The 17670-nt window shown below is 42.4% G+C and overlaps 1 protein-coding gene across 2 annotated transcripts in view; it reads left to right on the top strand.

Annotated features, from left to right (window-relative positions):
* The window catches only part of MOB3C (MOB kinase activator 3C), a 33954-nt gene extending 16531 nt beyond the window's left edge, over window positions 1-17423 (top strand). For both annotated transcript variants that reach the window (XM_081009595.1, XM_081009594.1), the window contains exons 2-4: window positions 1284-1785; window positions 7321-7523; window positions 15923-17423. In XM_081009595.1, the coding sequence (XP_080865721.1) occupies window positions 1368-1785; window positions 7321-7523; window positions 15923-15952 (651 nt within the window). In that variant the 5' untranslated portion in view covers window positions 1284-1367 and the 3' untranslated portion in view covers window positions 15953-17423. The remainder of the gene's footprint in view (window positions 1-1283; window positions 1786-7320; window positions 7524-15922) is intronic.
* The last annotated feature ends 247 nt before the right edge of the window (window positions 17424-17670 follow it).

Below are 17670 nucleotides of genomic sequence, written 5' to 3'. Positions count from 1 at the left end.
GTGAGGCAAGGGCTGGGGCATGGCAAATATTTGGTTCAGAAACACAACCCAGAGAATTGTGGAGGCTGAAGACAGCCTATCTCTGTAGGTCTAGGAGAAGTGTGAATTTTATGAGAAGGACTGCAATATTTATGTTGACCCCATCAGTAGCCCCTTAGCAAGTTGAGCAGTAGTTTGCCTTGCCATTTCTATGGCTGGAATTTTTATTTATTTTTTTAATCTCTGCACAGTTTCAGAAAGTCTCACTAAGAATGGTGTTGTGCAACCTGCTTGGCTTGATGGCCTGAGTAGCCAATAGCACTGGGGCTTGATCGTTTAACAAGCATTGGAGTTATAAAGCATGTACGTTCGTATTGTGAATTGATACCTCATTGGGAACCATTTATGAAATAAGTAATGCCCATGGTTGACAGCAAGTTATCTATACGGCATCCTTCCTTATTATTCCTTTAGAAGGATTTTACATCAGGCTAGAGCACTTCTGCCAATCATTTTTCCAGAGTGATGAAAACGGGAGATGGTGATGGCCAAAATGGTGGGCACTGAGAGATTGTGTAGACAAGGGGCTGCCAGTGTGGAGTCCTTGAGCACACACTGAAATTAGGCTGGAAAGAAGCAGTATGCTGTATCAAATAGAATAGGTTTTTTGAGTGGCTTGTCTATTGTGTGTTTATGTGTGTGGGGGGGGGGGGAGGGAGAGTGATACCCATAATCCAGTCTGCAAATGTGTCCAAAGGCCCATAAAGATTTCTGAAACCTGGTGTAGATGCTACAGGTCATTTTTGTGAGGATGCAAATTTATTCCAGAATGCATCTGGTGGTGGTTGTTTTTGCCTGAATTGAAGACCTGACCTAACCAAGCAGCGTTAGAAACTGAGTTATGAAAGTTAGGAGCTAAATGCCACCTTAAACCTAGGTTATGGGTGCATACTTTTTAGAACAAGAATACAAAGCTGAAAATGAATGAACTGCAGCCAAAATATTATGTTCATTTTTCACATGGTCTAGTTTTTCATCTGCTCACCCTAAGTGGGTCTCTTCTCCAGTCTTCAGAGAGTAGCTGGAAGTGGGGAGGCAGGAAAAGGTCCTCCTTTTCTTCCACTCAGCAGTTTTAATCTGAAATCTTAGGCACAGTACTGCGCCCAGAGCTTAGAAACTGCTTGCATTAATGAAATTCCCTGTTGCAAAATGTGCCTGGAACAATGGAAGTTTTGAACACTGTAACCAAGCTGTATATTGTAAAACAACTGACTTAAAAACTTTGTGTCCATTTTATCTTTTAGGAACCATCCTGATTTTTTTATTTTTTATTGTCCTTTGGAAAGACTGGTCCTCCTTGTCATCACCCTGGCTGGTTCCAGCCCAGAATGGCTTTGTGCCTTAAGCAAGTTTTCAACAAAGACAAAACCTTCCGCCCCCGGAAGAAATTTGAGCCGGGGACCCAGCGTTTTGAGCTGCACAAGAAAGCTCAAGCCTCTCTGAAATCGGGACTCGACCTGAAAGCTGTGGTCCAGCTTCCCCCAGGGGAGAACATCAACGACTGGATCGCAGTGCACCTTGTGGACTTCTTCAACAGGATAAATCTCATCTATGGGACCATGTCAGAATTCTGTACCGAGAAGAGCTGCCCCATCATGTCGGGTGGCCTCAAGTATGAGTACCGGTGGCAGGATGACTACCGCTACAAGAGGCCCACCAAGCTGTCGGCGCCCCAGTATATGTGCATGCTGATGGACTGGATCGAGACCTTAATTAATAACGAGGACATATTTCCTACCAGGATAGGTGAGTAGGCAATAGGTGCTGCATAGGAAGCTGCCATATTCAGGGTCAGACTCTTTGTCCATCCAGTTCAAAATAAAGTGGTACCTTGGTTCTCAAACACCTTGGTACTCAAACAACTTGGAACCCAAACACTGCAAACCCGGAAGTTTAAGTGTTTTGGTTTGCAAACTTTTTTCGGAAGCTGAACATGCTCCATTTTGAGTGCCACACTTCCATTTTGAGTGTTAAGCTGAGGTTTGTCTGGTTTTTTCTATTTTTTTTGCGTTTTCGTTTTTGCAGCTCTTTTTTGTTTGTTTTTGTGACTGTGTGGAACCCAGTTCAGCTACTGATTGATTGATTGATTGTGTGACTGCAGTACATTGTTTATTGCTTTCAATTTATGAATCAATGGTCTTGTTAAATAGTAAAATTCATGTTAAGTTGCTGTTTTAGGGGTTGTTTTTAAAAGTCTAGAACGGATTGCTCCATTTTGCATTACTTTCTATGGGAAAGTGCGCCTTGGCTTTGGAACGCTTTGGTTTTGGAACAGACTTCTGGAACGGATTAAGTTTGAAAACCAAGGTACCACTGTACTGTCAATTGGCCATGGCTCTCAGGCATTGCTGCTCATCTGGCCTCTGGTTGGTCACATTGCTGCTGCTCACCAGGACGGGGAGGGGCAGGGGGGGCAGTGAGGTCAGTGGCACAATGCAAATGCACTGGTGTGATTGGCTCGGTTGGTGTGTTCTCAATTCACTGACCTTAACTGCCACCTCCCCCTTCACCTCCTAGCAGACCAGCACATCCGATCAGCGGTCAGGTGAGGGCAGTGGTGTCCCCACCACACTGTCTCCTACTAGTCTTTCCCATATATGCAACTGATCCTTTTAACTGGAGATGCCAGAGATTGAGCCTTCTTCACGCAAAGCATATGATCTGCCAATTGAGCCAGGGCCCCTATTAATTCTGTCTAAAGATACAAGGCAGGTGCAAGGCTTGGTGCTGCCACCAAGAGCCTGTACTGCACTCCCTACTGCCCTTAAGGCTACAGTCCTGTGTTCACTTATTTGGTAGGACCCCGGAGGCCAGGGTTCAAATCTCCACTCAGCCATGAAGCTCATTGGATGACCTTGGGCCAGTCACTGCCTCTCAGCCTACCTGGCAGGGTTCTTGTGGGGATCAAATGAGGAGGGGGAGTACCATGTATGTCACCTTGAGCTCCTTGGAGAAAAAGATGGGATATACACGCAAGCAGTGAATAAATACATAAATAGGAAAGTTCATTGAACTTACCGTGGAACTATTAATCTAGTTTTGGCCCATGTGCAATCTCATTTTTTCAAATATTAATACAATATTGCCTATATGGTCATTGTAAGGTGAAGTGATAGTGTAGGGCAATTTTGCTCTGCCTACTGCAAGCTGTGGGAACAGGCGTTTTTCAAATAATAGCAAGGTGTTGCTATGGGTCATCCTAAAATGAAGCAACTGTGCAGGGCTCATTTGCATTGTTGTAATCCTCCTGCACGTTGTGGGATGTGACTATGCGATGGTTTCCACAGAAACATGATGTTGAATCCCATACTATTGAAATGAATGGACCTACGTAGCTTAGTCATGTTCATTCATTTAAATGGGCCTACCGTGAGTAAGGGACGCGGGTGGCACAGAACCTAGGGCTTCCCGGTCAGAAGGTCGGCGGTTCAAATCCCTGTGGCAGGGTGAGCTCCCGTTGTTCGGTCCTTGCTCCCTCGGCCAGTAAAGCAAGATGAGCGCCGCAACCCCAGAGTTGTCCACGAACGGTCAGGGGTCCCTTTACCTTTACTTACTGTGAGTAAAACTTATTTGAATACCATCCTTACTTTTGAATCCACCTGCCTAGGATTGCATTGTACTGTTGACTATTTGCAGTTTCCATTTTCAGTCCCCGAGGCCCTTTTGCAAAGAAGGCAAAGGATTTGTGTGTGGTGTGGGGGAAGGATAATATGATGCCTTTTGGGTTATTCTCCCGTTGTAGCCACTTTGACACAGCATGTTTCTAGTTGTTTTTGCAGCTGGCTGGTTTTTGTCAAGGCTTGCTTGTGTTATTGCCACCCCGTCTCCTTTCAGAATTAATGCCGTGCAACAATGTGCAGCTGTTCTTGTACCATTGCCATTAAGTGCTGGTTTAAAACACACACACATTCATAAAGAGAGGCTGTTAACAATGCCCATGTCTCATGGGGTTTGGAAAAAAAATTCACTGTATATGTGCCGTTGTTTTGGATAATTGCTAATTCCTACAATTACTTTGTAGTGATTAATAACAAGGAATCCCATTACCAGGCTTCATTTGAACGCATCGGGGGGACAAAATCTTGGCTTGGAGAGACAAATCCTTTAACATTCTGTCCTGTAATTTATTTGCTCTTAATGCCTCTCATTTATAATGCATTAATACACCACTTCTCATTATTTCCTTGTTGGGTTAAGTGATGCTGTGTGAAAGCATCTGTCTCCGAAAGAGAACTCCCCATCCAACCAGTACCATTCTGTTACCCTGTTCCATGTGCAAACGTGGTGGTAGACGGACAATAGTTTCTTTCAGATATGATATGATGGAGGCATTGCTCCCTACTGTAGGCACACTCATCCAATTATCATCTTTCTTTGCAGGTGCTTTAAAAAAAGTATACAAAATCTGATTGACCAGAGATGACAGTGAGACAGAACCGGCTTTCGCAGAGAATAAGGTTCTCAGTGGCTACTAGGCCCTAATGACTATTCTCTGCCTCACTGGTAGGAGGCAGTAATGCTTCTGAATAGCCAGGTGATGGAAACCGCAGGAAGAGAGAGTGTACCTGTGCTTGCAGGTTACTCACGGGCATCTGGCTGTCCACTGAGAGAACAGAGTGCTGGGCTAGATGGACCACCGCAGGAAATTCAACAAGTTTTTTTAAAAAAATTTTTTTTTGCCCTTATGGGAAACTTCATTTCATGATGGAAATCATCGCCCAAAAACACAATCTCAGTATGACATCTAGCCAAACAACCAGGTGGCAGGATCTAGAAAACCTATTAACTTCCAGGTGAAGCTGGAGTTTGCTGGTCAACCACTAGCTGAATTTCCTGAGCAGAATGGTTGTGGGTGGCCAGCAAGCCATCAAGAGGTTTGAACCATCATACATCAAAAAGGATGTCTTGCTTATCAGATTTCCACCGCACTTCCTGGCTCGAGGGAAGCCTTTATCTGCATCCAAGCCACCGTGCCAGGCACTTCCTGCCTGCTCGTCTACTGTTGACAGTTTGCTTCTTGCGTTCACAATGTACGGCAGAAAGGGCTCTCACTGGAATAGAGAAGTCTAGAATGATGTACCAAAGCTCACTACAAGGTTCTGAAACTTGAATAACTTTTCACAACTGTGCATAATTATTCATTCATTGGGGGGAAACTGTTATCTATGGAGATTAGAGTTAATCAATAGCGGTCAGCAGGGGAGGGTGGCCAGAGCTGCCTTGCCCCTCCCCATGGCAGTGACATGCAGCATTGAGAAGTCAGGTCTCCAAACTGCTACTCACATCAGTGTATTTTCAGCATACAAAGTGCTGTTCAGCTGTTATTTCATCTTTACACTGTACAGTGTAAGAGAAATCAAGCTGGGGACTGCAGGCCATGTAGCAGTGGCACAAGCATGTGGGGGGCGTGTGCCTATTTTAAAGAGACACTGTCCAGAAACTGATCCCCCAGGATGTAATATGGACTTTATGAGCCCACAATTTGACAAGACTAGTCTGGTATTCAAATCTAGTGCCTATAGCAGCGTATGCACATGTGAAAACTGTCTGGACTCCAACAGAGCCTGACTAGACTTTTTTCATGGCAACTAGAGCATCAGAATGACTGCTTTCCATCTTTCACAAGAGGTCTGTGGATGCATGAAAAGAAGCCTTTCTGATTCTTTAAATGAGCATTTGCACTCTCCACTTTTAATTCAAAGTGCTTTCAATTTGTACTCTCAAGAGGAAGAACAATCCCTGAGTGTCCTGGAGCAGCCGTCTCAAGGTTTTTGTAGTTCTGTGATTCTACTGTAGTTATTTCCACTCTACAAGTCACAGCAAAAAGAGCTTTTAAGCTCCAGACAGCACGACAACAGCACTTGTTGACTTCCCAGTCATTAGCGCACCTGAAACCTGCATGTCTTATTGCAGGTGCAACTTTGTGTCTATGAATCCTGCCAACAACTCCAGACTTCATTAAAATCAGGTGCATAATTGGTTCATTAGGCTTGTCTTCAGACTCTGGAATGCATTTGTGGGAAACACGGATGAGCTGAGACCTGCTTGAAAATAAAATGTAACTGTCAGACCCCTTAATTGTTTGTGGTTATTCCTCTTTTCATCTGTGCAGTGTGCATGACAATGGAACACATGTGGTGGATCATTTAGGGGGCTGTTTCATCTGTTTCCCATTACTGTGATCAAGTTGTATATAGTTGTTTTTATGAGAGTGGTAACAGAGTGCCGCTCCATTCAGTGCTAAGGATATCCTCTAGCTCCCCCTGCAGGTTTAGTGTGGTTTCATGTATTCAGTAAACACTCAAGCAGTAGTTTCCAAACTCCCCGCCCCTTGTCCCCTTCTATGGACCACTATAAAATTGCTGTGGGTCTTGGTGGACCACTTACTGATGTTTTTGAAGCCCTATACAGTGAGACCTCAGGTTACGAACTTAATTAGTTCTGGAGGCCCGTTTTTAACCTGAAATCGTTCTTAACCTGAGGCACGCTTTTGCTAATGGGGCCTCCTGCTGCTGCCACCAGCACACAATTTCTGTTCTCATCATAGGGCAAAGTATTCAACCCAAGGTACTACTTCCAGGTTAGCGGAGTTTGTAACCTGAAGTGTTTGTAACCCGAAGCATTTGTAACCCGAGGTACCACTGTATAATACATTTTTTCAGAACTGAAAAGCCATAAACATGTGCCTGTACCAGGGAATTTAGGGAAGTGGGTAACAAACCAAATCAGCTATCTCTGTACTATTTGAGGAATCACCTCTGGGCCATGCTACCTCCCAGGGGTAGCCAACATGGTAGTTTCTAGATGCTGTTGGACTGTAGCTCCCATCAGCCCCAGCCAGCAAGATCAATGGCCAGGAACGGAGGGAGCTGTAGTCTACCAATATCTGGAAGGCTACCACTGAGCTACCCCTGTTGTGCACACCAGAACACAATAGCTGTTGTCCTTAAGAAAGCCAGGGCGTTGGAGTGGTTAGAGTGTTGGACTAGGACCTGGGAGACTAAGGTTCAAACCCCCCACTCAGCCATGAAGTGCATCGGATGACCTTATGCCAATCATCATCTCTCAGCCTAGCCTACCTCACAGGGCTGTTGTGAGGTTCAATGGGGAGGGGGTAATCATGCATGCTGCCTTGAGCACCTTGAGGCCTAAATGTAAAAATAAATAAATAAGAATAAAAGGAAGGATCCACAAATGCAAGGCCCTATATAGAGCCTAATGTCCCACAGAAGTGTTGAAAGCTCTAAACACTCCCCACCCCCCACCCCTTGTGTCTTGCAGGTGTTCCTTTCCCCAAGAACTTCCAGCAGGTCTGCACCAAGATCCTCACCCGCCTCTTCAGAGTCTTTGTCCATGTCTACATCCACCATTTTGACAGCATCATCAGCATGGGTGCCGAAGCTCACGTCAACACCTGCTACAAGCACTTTTACTACTTTATCAGCGAGTTCAGCTTGGTCGACCAAAGGGAATTAGAGCCTCTGGTAAGAACATAGGTACTGTTATTATGCACCCTGCTTCTGATTGGCAGGAACACCTTTTGGATGAGGGAAGAGCACTGGAGACTTAAAGTGTTCCAAAAACTCTTTAAGTTTGCACTGCAAACTACACATTAGCACTACTTTAGGTCACCAGGAGGGCTGTCAGCATCTCCAAGCTCTTACGGAGATCACATTCCAAAGGCTTGAAAGAGATTCCCAGCTGTCAGGAGACTACCCTGTTGTTTTTTAAAACAAAGTTCAGAGCAGAGTGCTGGCCAGGCAACCTTAAGAAGAATGCCATATGCGTATGTGCACCACATCAACTATTTCACACTATAAACACAAATTTTTCACTGTCTAGGAATTATTCTTAGAAGGCTCCATTTAAGAATCAGCTAGGATGGATGAACTGATGGTGATGATTAGCATTTTGAACTGTTTTTAATGGTGTGTTTTAATTGTTGTAACCTACCCTGAGACCTTAGGGTGAGAGTGGGTAATAAATGGTAATAAATAAATAGTATGCACAAGCCCCATGAGTGCTACAACTGAAATCCTGATCTCTCTAAACTTTGGCAATATAGTCAAAATTAGTCACTTCTTAACAGATGAGAGAATGGGTACAATGTTTCACATCCATAAGAGCAGCTATATTTCAGCTGACCCTAAAAGGTAATTAGAGATCAGGAAGCCGAAGAGGCTGAAAAGAACAACAACAAAAATCAATTCTAATCCACTTCCCTCCTTCCTGCTGCTTCCCTTAAGACATAATAAGAGGAAGTTTCTCCCCAATTGTCCTTGCAAAGTGACAATAACTCCCAGTTAGTGTTGCTTGCTGGCCGTGTTTCCGAGTGTGAATTTATATGCCTCTGACCTTGTACCGTCTTTTCCAACCATATATTCTAGAAAGAATATATGGATTTATCTTAATTTCTTGTACTGGGATATTATAACATTCACAGCTGATTCCCACTTTCAAAGTGATCCATGTGCAGCAAGCATTGTCTGTCTAACACATTCACTATGAAATTGATAGAATCCTAGAATTGTGGAGTTGGGAGGGACCACAAGAGTCATCTAGTCCAACCCCCTGCAATGCAGGAAGCTTTTGCCCAGTGTAGGGCTCAAACCCACAACCTTGAGATTAAGAGTCTCATGCTCTACCAGCTGTACACAAAAAATCATTTCCCCTCTGTCTTGAGTCATGATTATATTATTATGTATTCTAGTGAGCAAGGATACTGAAATGTCCTCAACTAACAAGTAACCATCCAATATGGTATTGACATGAAATGTACTATCATCACTAAGTCAGGAATGTAAGCCAGAATAATAAACCATGGTAGTGCAAACCATGGTTTTCCTAACTATGGTTTCAGGTGCTCTCTGAATTGACAAACCTATAGGCATAGCTACGTTTCTAAATGATATTGCATCATGGAGACAGAGCTTATGGCCTCTTATGACCTTGAGGAACCATGTGAGCTTATGAATAAGAGGAAGAAAAATGAATCCTTGTTTTTAGCATCAAACTTCACTGCATTTCACAAAGGCAGATGAAAGATTTCCTTTTTTTGAAAACTGAAATTCTTCCTGGCCCTGGTGGCTGTGGGTGAAATGCTAGGTCAGCATGAAATGGAAGCACCACATTCCAGAGGGTAGGTTAAACTTCAAGAGATTGGAAGACTTCTGAAATCTGGGCATCAACCCGACTCCATGTCTCTGCAGTCCTTTCCCCTCAATATCTCATGTCATGCATTCTTTAAGGAAAGGGGAAATAACCGATGCAATTCAGCTGGTAATAACCTCAAATTATGTCATCATTTCTCCATTTCACAGAAGCGAAAGTAGAGTTGAGATAAAGTGACCTCTTCAAATCTCTGTGTGTGTGTGTGTGTGTGTGTGTGTGTGCGCGCGCGTGTGTGTGCTCGTGTGTGTGTTTGTTTCATGGCTAGATTCTCCCCCATCAATTTACTGGCTTTGGAATACTTTAAATTAAACATTGTGGGCTTCTTTTTCAGAACTGAGCCTCTAGATAATTTCCTTCATTCTACTTGGTTGTATAAAATGAATGGCTTTACTCTCTTGGCCTGAGACTAATTTTAGAGATGTGTCTCCTAAGGAAACAATAATTTGTTTTGCTAGGGTAAAACAGATTTGTTGCAACAAGTAATAACATTGGCAAAGCCTTGGATTATTTCTGGGAAAGACAGGAGCTGCTGTGGGGACCTTCTCAGCATAACGAATGTTGTCTGATATAGAGATGGGTCACTGTTTGTGTCAGGAAGAAAAATTAAAGGACTTAAACAAGCTGATGTGGAGGTGGTACCCAGAAGGTAGGAGAAAGTGTGAACAAAAGGTGGGGAAATTGGAAATCTGAAGTGTGATAATAAAGGTAGAAAATGAAGCAGCATCAGAAGCAACTGAATTTTCAGACTGGCATTCATTTTAAGCCAAGAATAAATTTATTATTATTATTATTTGCTTAAATAATTATTACTGGCTTAAAGTGAAAGCCAGTCTGGAAATTCAGCTGCTTCTGTTTTTTTTTTTTAAATGATATTTATTAAGCATTTTAAAATTACAGAAAAAACAAAAAGACAAAGAAGAAGAAAAAACAAGGGAAAAACAAACAGCAATCAAACAATACAAATCGATAAAAATCAAAAGCAAAAAGCAAAACCAACACACATAACACATCAAAATCAAAAAACAAAAGTAAACCACAAAAATTTAAAAACAAATCCAATATTCTCAAATCCTTAACTGTCATTACCTTATTTCATCAACCTCCTCACACCTCCCTTTTTTGTATTCTAGTTATTAATTATCACAGCAAATCCTTCCCATTTTTCATAATATTCTGTCATTAAATTACCTTAATCTATTTTAACCTTATCTTACAATAAAAAACCCTAAAACTTAAAACTTAAATCTTATTTATACCAATTTCTCATAACCATAACATATTCTTGCATAGTTCTTTTTAACATTTCTGCTAAAGCCAAATAATTTCGTTTCAACATTTTTCTAATACTCATTAATTTTACAAAACAATCCTAAATAAAATTTTTTTAAAACTTTCTTCCAATCTTCATCCTACGTCTCTTCCTCCTGGTCCCGGGTTTTGTCAGTCCTTTCTATCCCATCCATCTAGTTCATTAACCTGGTAATCTTATGTCCGAGGCCCTTAAGTCTCTTCCATGTCCCTTCCGCAGATCTGCTTCATCTTTATACCTGTACTTTACTTTGTCTCCTGGTCCTTTCACTCGTGGAAACTCCAACTTGACAGTATTTTTGTCCCTTCTCGACAGATCAGCCCCTTTTCCATAGTCCACACTGAACTCCATGTGGTATTTAAAAGCATGTTTCAAGGTCCCTCCAGAGTTGAGGACCCCCACAACCCCAAACTCCTCACGGCCCATTGCCAGACTTGAAAAGTCAAGACATCCCTGCATATGGGGGTCTATCCAGCCTCCCATCTCCAAACCAAACAAAACTCTATCTCTCCAAATCTGGCTTTTTCCAAGTTCATTTGTCAGATCCAACAACTCATGTTCCTGTTGGGCCACAGCTCCCTCCATCTCTGCCACCCGAGGTCCAGCAACAACCTCCTCCCTCATCTGATCTGTCAGAGCACACTCCTGAGTTGATTCCTGGGTGGGCTCTATATAGATACCCACTACCTGTCCAAAATTTCTAATCGCAACAGTCATCAAATCCGTCTTCTCATGTAACTGTTCCAATAAAGCACTTGTCTTGCAGAAAGCACGCACCAGAGCCTCTGAATACATTGTTATGCAAGGTCAGAAGTCTGTTCCCACGATCTTAATCTGTTTGCAGCTACGAAGCTCCCCAGTTCAAATTTAATAACAGTTTCACAAGCTCCCTCTAGGGGAAGAACTTCTATTTGTATCAATCTCTTTTCTTTCTTTTCTTTTTTTAACAGCAGATCTAACAACAAAGTTTCCTTTTTCAGATATTTTGTCAATATTTGTTCCTTTAAAATGCGAAAGAGAACAATGAAATCACTATGTTTCTCTTCTTTTAACTGTCTGTCAAAAACATTTGTCTATAGTCAATGAACTTCCCAAAAACGTCTGTCCTGACACCCCGCTCCCAGGCTCAAGACAGTAGAAAATTACTTTTCTTTACACTCTCTTCTGCAGGTTTAAACAGTCCGGAAAAAATCCCCCCTCTTCTCCTGCTTCCGAAGGGGGTTCAGTAGTTTTAGATGATGAAAGTTGATCCTTTAAAAACGATTTTCTAAACTCTAGTTTGCCATGTCTTTGCTTTAATCTATCTACAAGAAACGGAAGGCTGACTTCCTGTTTAGACCTTCCCGCTTCAGTGCCAAATTAAGAGGAATTTCTTAATCCAATTTTCCGTTCTACTCACAGATCATTGTTTAAAGTCCAATTGTCCAAATTTGATCTGCTCACGGGTAGTTGTTTTTGTAGCCAAATTGTCCCAGGAAAAAGGTAGTGCTCTCCGGCAACGGCTGTGCGGCTTTGCTCCACGGAAAAAGCAGTTGACTCTCAGCACCGCGCCACTAGCCCCTCTTCGCTCCGGAGCCCGTAATTGGGTTCCTTTACGAATTGGGGGGGGCGCGAAAGGTGCCCGCCGAGTCCCATGGTCACAGGCTTCATCCGCCTGTGATTTTTTAAAGGGTCCCCGCTTCGCCGTAGCGGAACAGACCCGTTTTCCGTGGAGCCAGTCCCTCCGGATCAGAGGGAATCCGCCATTACCAATGGCGCCACCCCGGAAGTCGAAATTCAGCTGCTTCTGAGCCAAAGTAGAGAGGCATGATTTTTGCACACACACCCTGCCGGGCCTGCGCCCTTAGTTGGGGGCAATCTAGCCAATCCCTAGATATGCCCCTGCTTTCCTTGGCACAAATCTGTTGCTTTTGTTTCAGAGATTATTTAGTCTTTGCCACACACACACACCTGCATGTGTACACACTCACTCACACATATTCCTCACTAAAAAATGAGTGGGAGATGAATACTTGCAAATAATATACTTCAACTCATTTTTTTTAAGTTTTCAGATCTGTGGGTGGAATGACTAGGCCGTGGGGGTGGGAAATATTGTTTTAACAGAAGTGTTAAGAGATCTTGATTGGAAAAGCAGAAACTCTCACTGTGTTCCCCAGGCAGACAGAATCCTGGAATTGACGTTTCTGTTTTTTTGTTATTCTTCAGAACTTGAAGATGGTCATGAATGTTTGGATTGCACAGGCAAATGTTACATAATAGAACATGTTTTCAGTTTTCATTTAGCTTAAAACAAGAATAACCCCACTAGCTAGAATGGGACTAATACAAACCAAGTGCATTCAAGATGTTAGCGACTTGTCTTTTCCAGCTTCTCATGCTGTGGGCTTCTGCTTCCAGGGCTTAACCCTTTGTCCTCAGATCGAAGCCTTCTTCAATAGAATCTATTTGGCACCAGCTGACATCGCCTCTTCGTATGTGGTTGGTCATCTCTCCACCCCTCCTGCTGCCCTTGCTAACTCTATTGTGGCAATTCATAGATGGTCTGACATATTCTCAAAGTGTTGTATCCAACACTACTGTTCCGCTCACCCAGCAGAATTCTGTTTGTGCAGTTGAACTCCCCCCTCCTGTCCCCTGCAGCCCTATGCACATGCTCAAAATCTGCACCAGAGAGTTGGGGGACCCGCCGGAGTGGGTCTTGTGGGAGCATGGGGGAAACACTATTGCGCATGTGGACTTCTGCTTGTGCAGTGTCGAATGCAACCCAAAGACTGTGAGGTTCAGATTTGCTCATTCCTACTTCCACCGGCATTTGGAATGTTTGTGACAACAAAGAAAATGCCAGCTTATGAGCATGGCAGAAAACCCAGGAAACTGGTTTGTCATGACCATGGATACCCCAGGAACAGGACTGAAACCTGGAGGTCTAAAAAGCAGTTCAGGGCTGTTGGCAAAATGGCTTTCAAAGAGCCCTGCGCTGAGATTTGGCTCTGCGAGCCTGTTCCCAACATGAAACAGGCATGCACAGCCAAACTGAGCAGGATTTAACCCCTGTCCATCAGCTGATGAGCTGGAGTTAAATCCTACTGCTTTGGCTGCATGCATGATTTACCAGAAAGGGAAGAGAATCAACTGCTACCAGCCTGCTAGCCACTGAGGTCACCCACTCTTGAAGTGAAATCAGCTGATTGGCAGGTGGGTGTGGTTTCTTTAAAAATGACCTTACAAGCCAAATTTGACCCCCTGTCAGGCCAAGATTGGCCCACAGGTTGAAGGTTCCTCACTCCTGATTTAGACAAGTGACTGATCACGTGCCACAATAATGCATTTATATTGCTGCCTCTATTACTATGGATTTGCGTCTGGTGAATTCACATGAGCAGTTCACCTGGTGATTATCAGATGATAAGCTTTCATTGAGTTGTGTAAGCTTTTCTTTCAATACTGTACAGTTCAAATATCATAAAGAGACTCTCTCCATTGTCATTCACAAATGACGTTTCTTCCCATGCTCCTTAGTCCTTTGCACATAAAACACATGGCTATATAAATCCAGACTCAGGAGCTCTTTATATGTAAATGTCACTCACTAGTTCAACCTCTTTTCTTCGTGCCAAGTGATATTTGATAGGATGTTGTTTTTAACTCCCTTTTACACATATTGTGCATATTTCCTTTTGTTACCTATGCTTTCTTCATGGTATTAAAGGAAAACAGCGAAGAAGTCGAAATTGGATTCTTTTCAGACCCAACACAACCCTTTGTGGATTATCAGCTTCTGTTGACCCTTTTGGTTATCACCAAGGCAACTCAAAGAGACACTGAAATTCTGTCCTATTTTTTGCTGTCCATGTCTTGCTTCAGAATCTTATTTCTTTCAAACCTAAACGCTTTAGTCTGTTTTAAGCTGAAATCAATTCAGAAATGTAATAATGTCTACCAAGAAAAAAACCCACTGCATTGTCTCAGATTTCTTACAAAACGTTAAGAGTTTATTGTGAAATAAGTGAAGGGGGATTTATTTTATTTTTTATGCAACAGATTAATCCAGAGTCTTGAGTCATATATTTCCCCTGGATTAACTGGCACATTCAATGAAATATTGCAAACATCCATCAGATCAAACTAATTTAATTTAATCAGTCTGGAATATTGTGCATTGGTTGAAATCATGAATTTATTTAGGTGGTGAAGGGCAAGTCCCTTTCCCTCCTATGTGCAGTATGGGGATACGAAAGGAACCCTTCTATCAAAGGAACAGTCTGTTGGGGGAAGGGAACCTTTGCATCTAATTCATGCTATATGCTGAAGCAGCATAGGCTGTCCTTAACAGCAGTGTATTGACTTCCCACCCTGGGACCCTGCAGTTGGCAATAACTGCTGTCCATTTATCTTGAGTATGGTAGCAGAGAATGTGGTGGCAGAGCAGTTGCAGCAGTTCTTAAAGGGTATGGACTCTCCGGGTTCAGCCGTGGTTTTGAGACTGAATTAGCTTTGGCTAATGGATCACCTGCACTGAGAAAATGCAGAGCAGGAGTCAGTGAGTCTTCTCTTGCTTCTTATTCTGTTGGCAGCTTTTAATACCGTTGAGCAAGGTATCCTCCTAAGACATGATTTGTGGGTTGAGTATCAGAGGCACTGTTTTATACCAGTTAGAAATTAGAATAATTCAGGGGTATAAAAATGTAATATACATACATACATACATACATACATACATACATACACACTGCACAGGGGATTCTCAGTGGTAGATGATAAACTGTTCACATTTTGGAATCCCCTCCCCATCAAAACATATTTTGGGGAGAAGGCCTAGCTGTCTGACCAATTAAATATTGTTTCAGTTTGGGGGGGGGGATATGTTGGGGGTGTGGGTTGGAGTAGGCTCCTGTAGGCAGCAAAGTGTGCCAGCAACCATGCTTTTCAAATGGACCCCTAGAAAGTTGGACTACAAAACAGATTCTTTGTTTGGTTGTAGAAATGCAGCATATTCAGATAAATTTTAAGACTTATTGCCTGGAAGATGGTATAACACCTGGCACAAATTTTTTTTTTTGGTCCTATCTGCTATGAAAGCTAAAATTACTGTGTAGAATAATAAAAGGATATAGCTATTACTATGCATTAGTAGGCTATTTTCCACTTTTGTATGCAATGATTAAATACCCTGGATTATAACACAGTAACAGAAAGCCTCTTGATACCGTACCCATTCTGCGTCACTGATGGGATGAGTGACTAGACCATCCGCAATCACTTTCAAAGGTCCCAACCCTATGAGAGATTCAAGGTCCTTTGTACACCATGTTGAATCATACAGTTGTTTTCCTAAAGGTTTTGTGGACACAGACTTCTTCTTCAAAAATAATTACATATCTTTTCTTTTTCCCCTCACAGAAAGAAATGACAGAAAGGATTTGCCATTAAGATCATTCGGGTATCATTTGAACGGACATATTGTCCTCATGAGGGCCTTACACGGTGATCTGAACGACTACTGCTGGGAATATGAGGAACTTTGTGTTCCAGGGACTGAAACGTTTGGAAATAGTGGACCCCAGTACGTCCAGTAGACATATGGATCCAATAACATTATGTTCCTGTCTCTTGTACTCTGCCCTAGTGGCTGTAGCTGTGTGTCATTTTGGTTTCATTTTGTCCTCCAGGGACCCACCTCCTCCTAAGTTGTTTCACACTTTTTTGAAGCGCAAAGGGGGAAATAACCTGAGAATTCCTCCACCGAGACCTGAAGAAAAATGATGAATGTATTCCACACAGAAGACTACGTTCATCCCCTTTAGTCTATCAAAGTGAAGAAAGTTCACAAGCAACATGCCCTGCCTTGTACTGGATTGGGGGGAAATGGTTCACTATCACCCTACCCTCCTCCATTATTATTTTTAATGAGCTACTGATTATTCCTCTCTCTATATGCTTTCATCAGGAGAACCAGAGATGCTGGGAAGAAACCAGACCACTAGGAATGCTGGATTGGAAGAACATTTCCCCCCAGTAAGATGTCATTTGTAGAAAATATTAGTATTAGAACTGAGTGGAATGAAACAACAATTTGCTTCAGTTTTTCCTCAGCTTACAGAGCATCCACACAACAGCCGACATGCAAACATTTGCAGTCCAGTACATCAAAAACAGAAGGCAGGAGCATCCCAGTAAGGTGCCAGCAGAACACATCTCTTCAGGTTGCACAAGTAAATGAGCCAATGTGTGTGCTGAGGGGGAAATACAAGCCCTACAAAGACTGATACCAATCCCAGAAATGGAATCAGTGCCATAAAACAATCAACAGTTGCTAAAGAGAATTGAAGTTATGGAGCATGGAGCATGCAGATCATGTACTTTTGAGGAACTTTGATGCATTTTTTTTAACTATAGAAAATACAGACGCTTTAGAAGGAGTCAAATTAATGGTTCCTCTAGCCCAAGACTCCCTACCCCAGCCGGTGGTGACTCGACAACTATTTACGATACTTTAGCTGCAACCCTAAACACACTTTCTAGAAGATAGCCCCCCTTGAACACAGGGGGCATTATGTCTGAATAAGCATGTATAGAGCTGTGCTATTTAACTGGAGGTGCCAAGAATTGAACCTGGGATTTTCCTACATTCAGAATGTGTGGTCTACCACTGAGCCATGAGTCTTCCTTCCCCATAAAACCCAGTGATCATTTCCCCATTGACTGTGAATCTCTTCTTTTGAGAAGGGAGGGAACAATATTTTTTCTTCACTTTTTTCCTTAAGTGACCTGAGCCACATACATAAATGAGTTTTATTAGTTAAGATTTTATACTTTCTACAACAATATTTATATCTTGGGTTGTCCTACTTTTTCTGTCAGTTAAGTTTAAATATTAAAATTGCACAGATTTTTTTTTTAACTGACAGCACTTATTGTGACATTTAAAATCCTTATGCTATATTTTCTCCAGGTAAGCAAGCAGATAAAGAAAATCATTACTTATTTGTGTCATGAAAAACCTGTATCTTATATGCGTCTTCTCCCAATAAGAAAAGAAAGGGATGCAAGGAGATAAAGACCAATGCATACCAGTGCTACCACAATAATTTCTGCTAAGAAAAGAAAAACTAAAGTGTTAGATGTTCTTATTCATAGTTCTTTGGTAT

This window comes from Podarcis pityusensis, assembly GCF_964106645.2.
Source record: "Podarcis pityusensis genome assembly, chromosome: 6".
NCBI classification, from domain to species: Eukaryota; Metazoa; Chordata; class Lepidosauria; order Squamata; family Lacertidae; genus Podarcis; species Podarcis pityusensis.
This window is presented reverse-complemented; position numbering and strand designations above follow the sequence as displayed.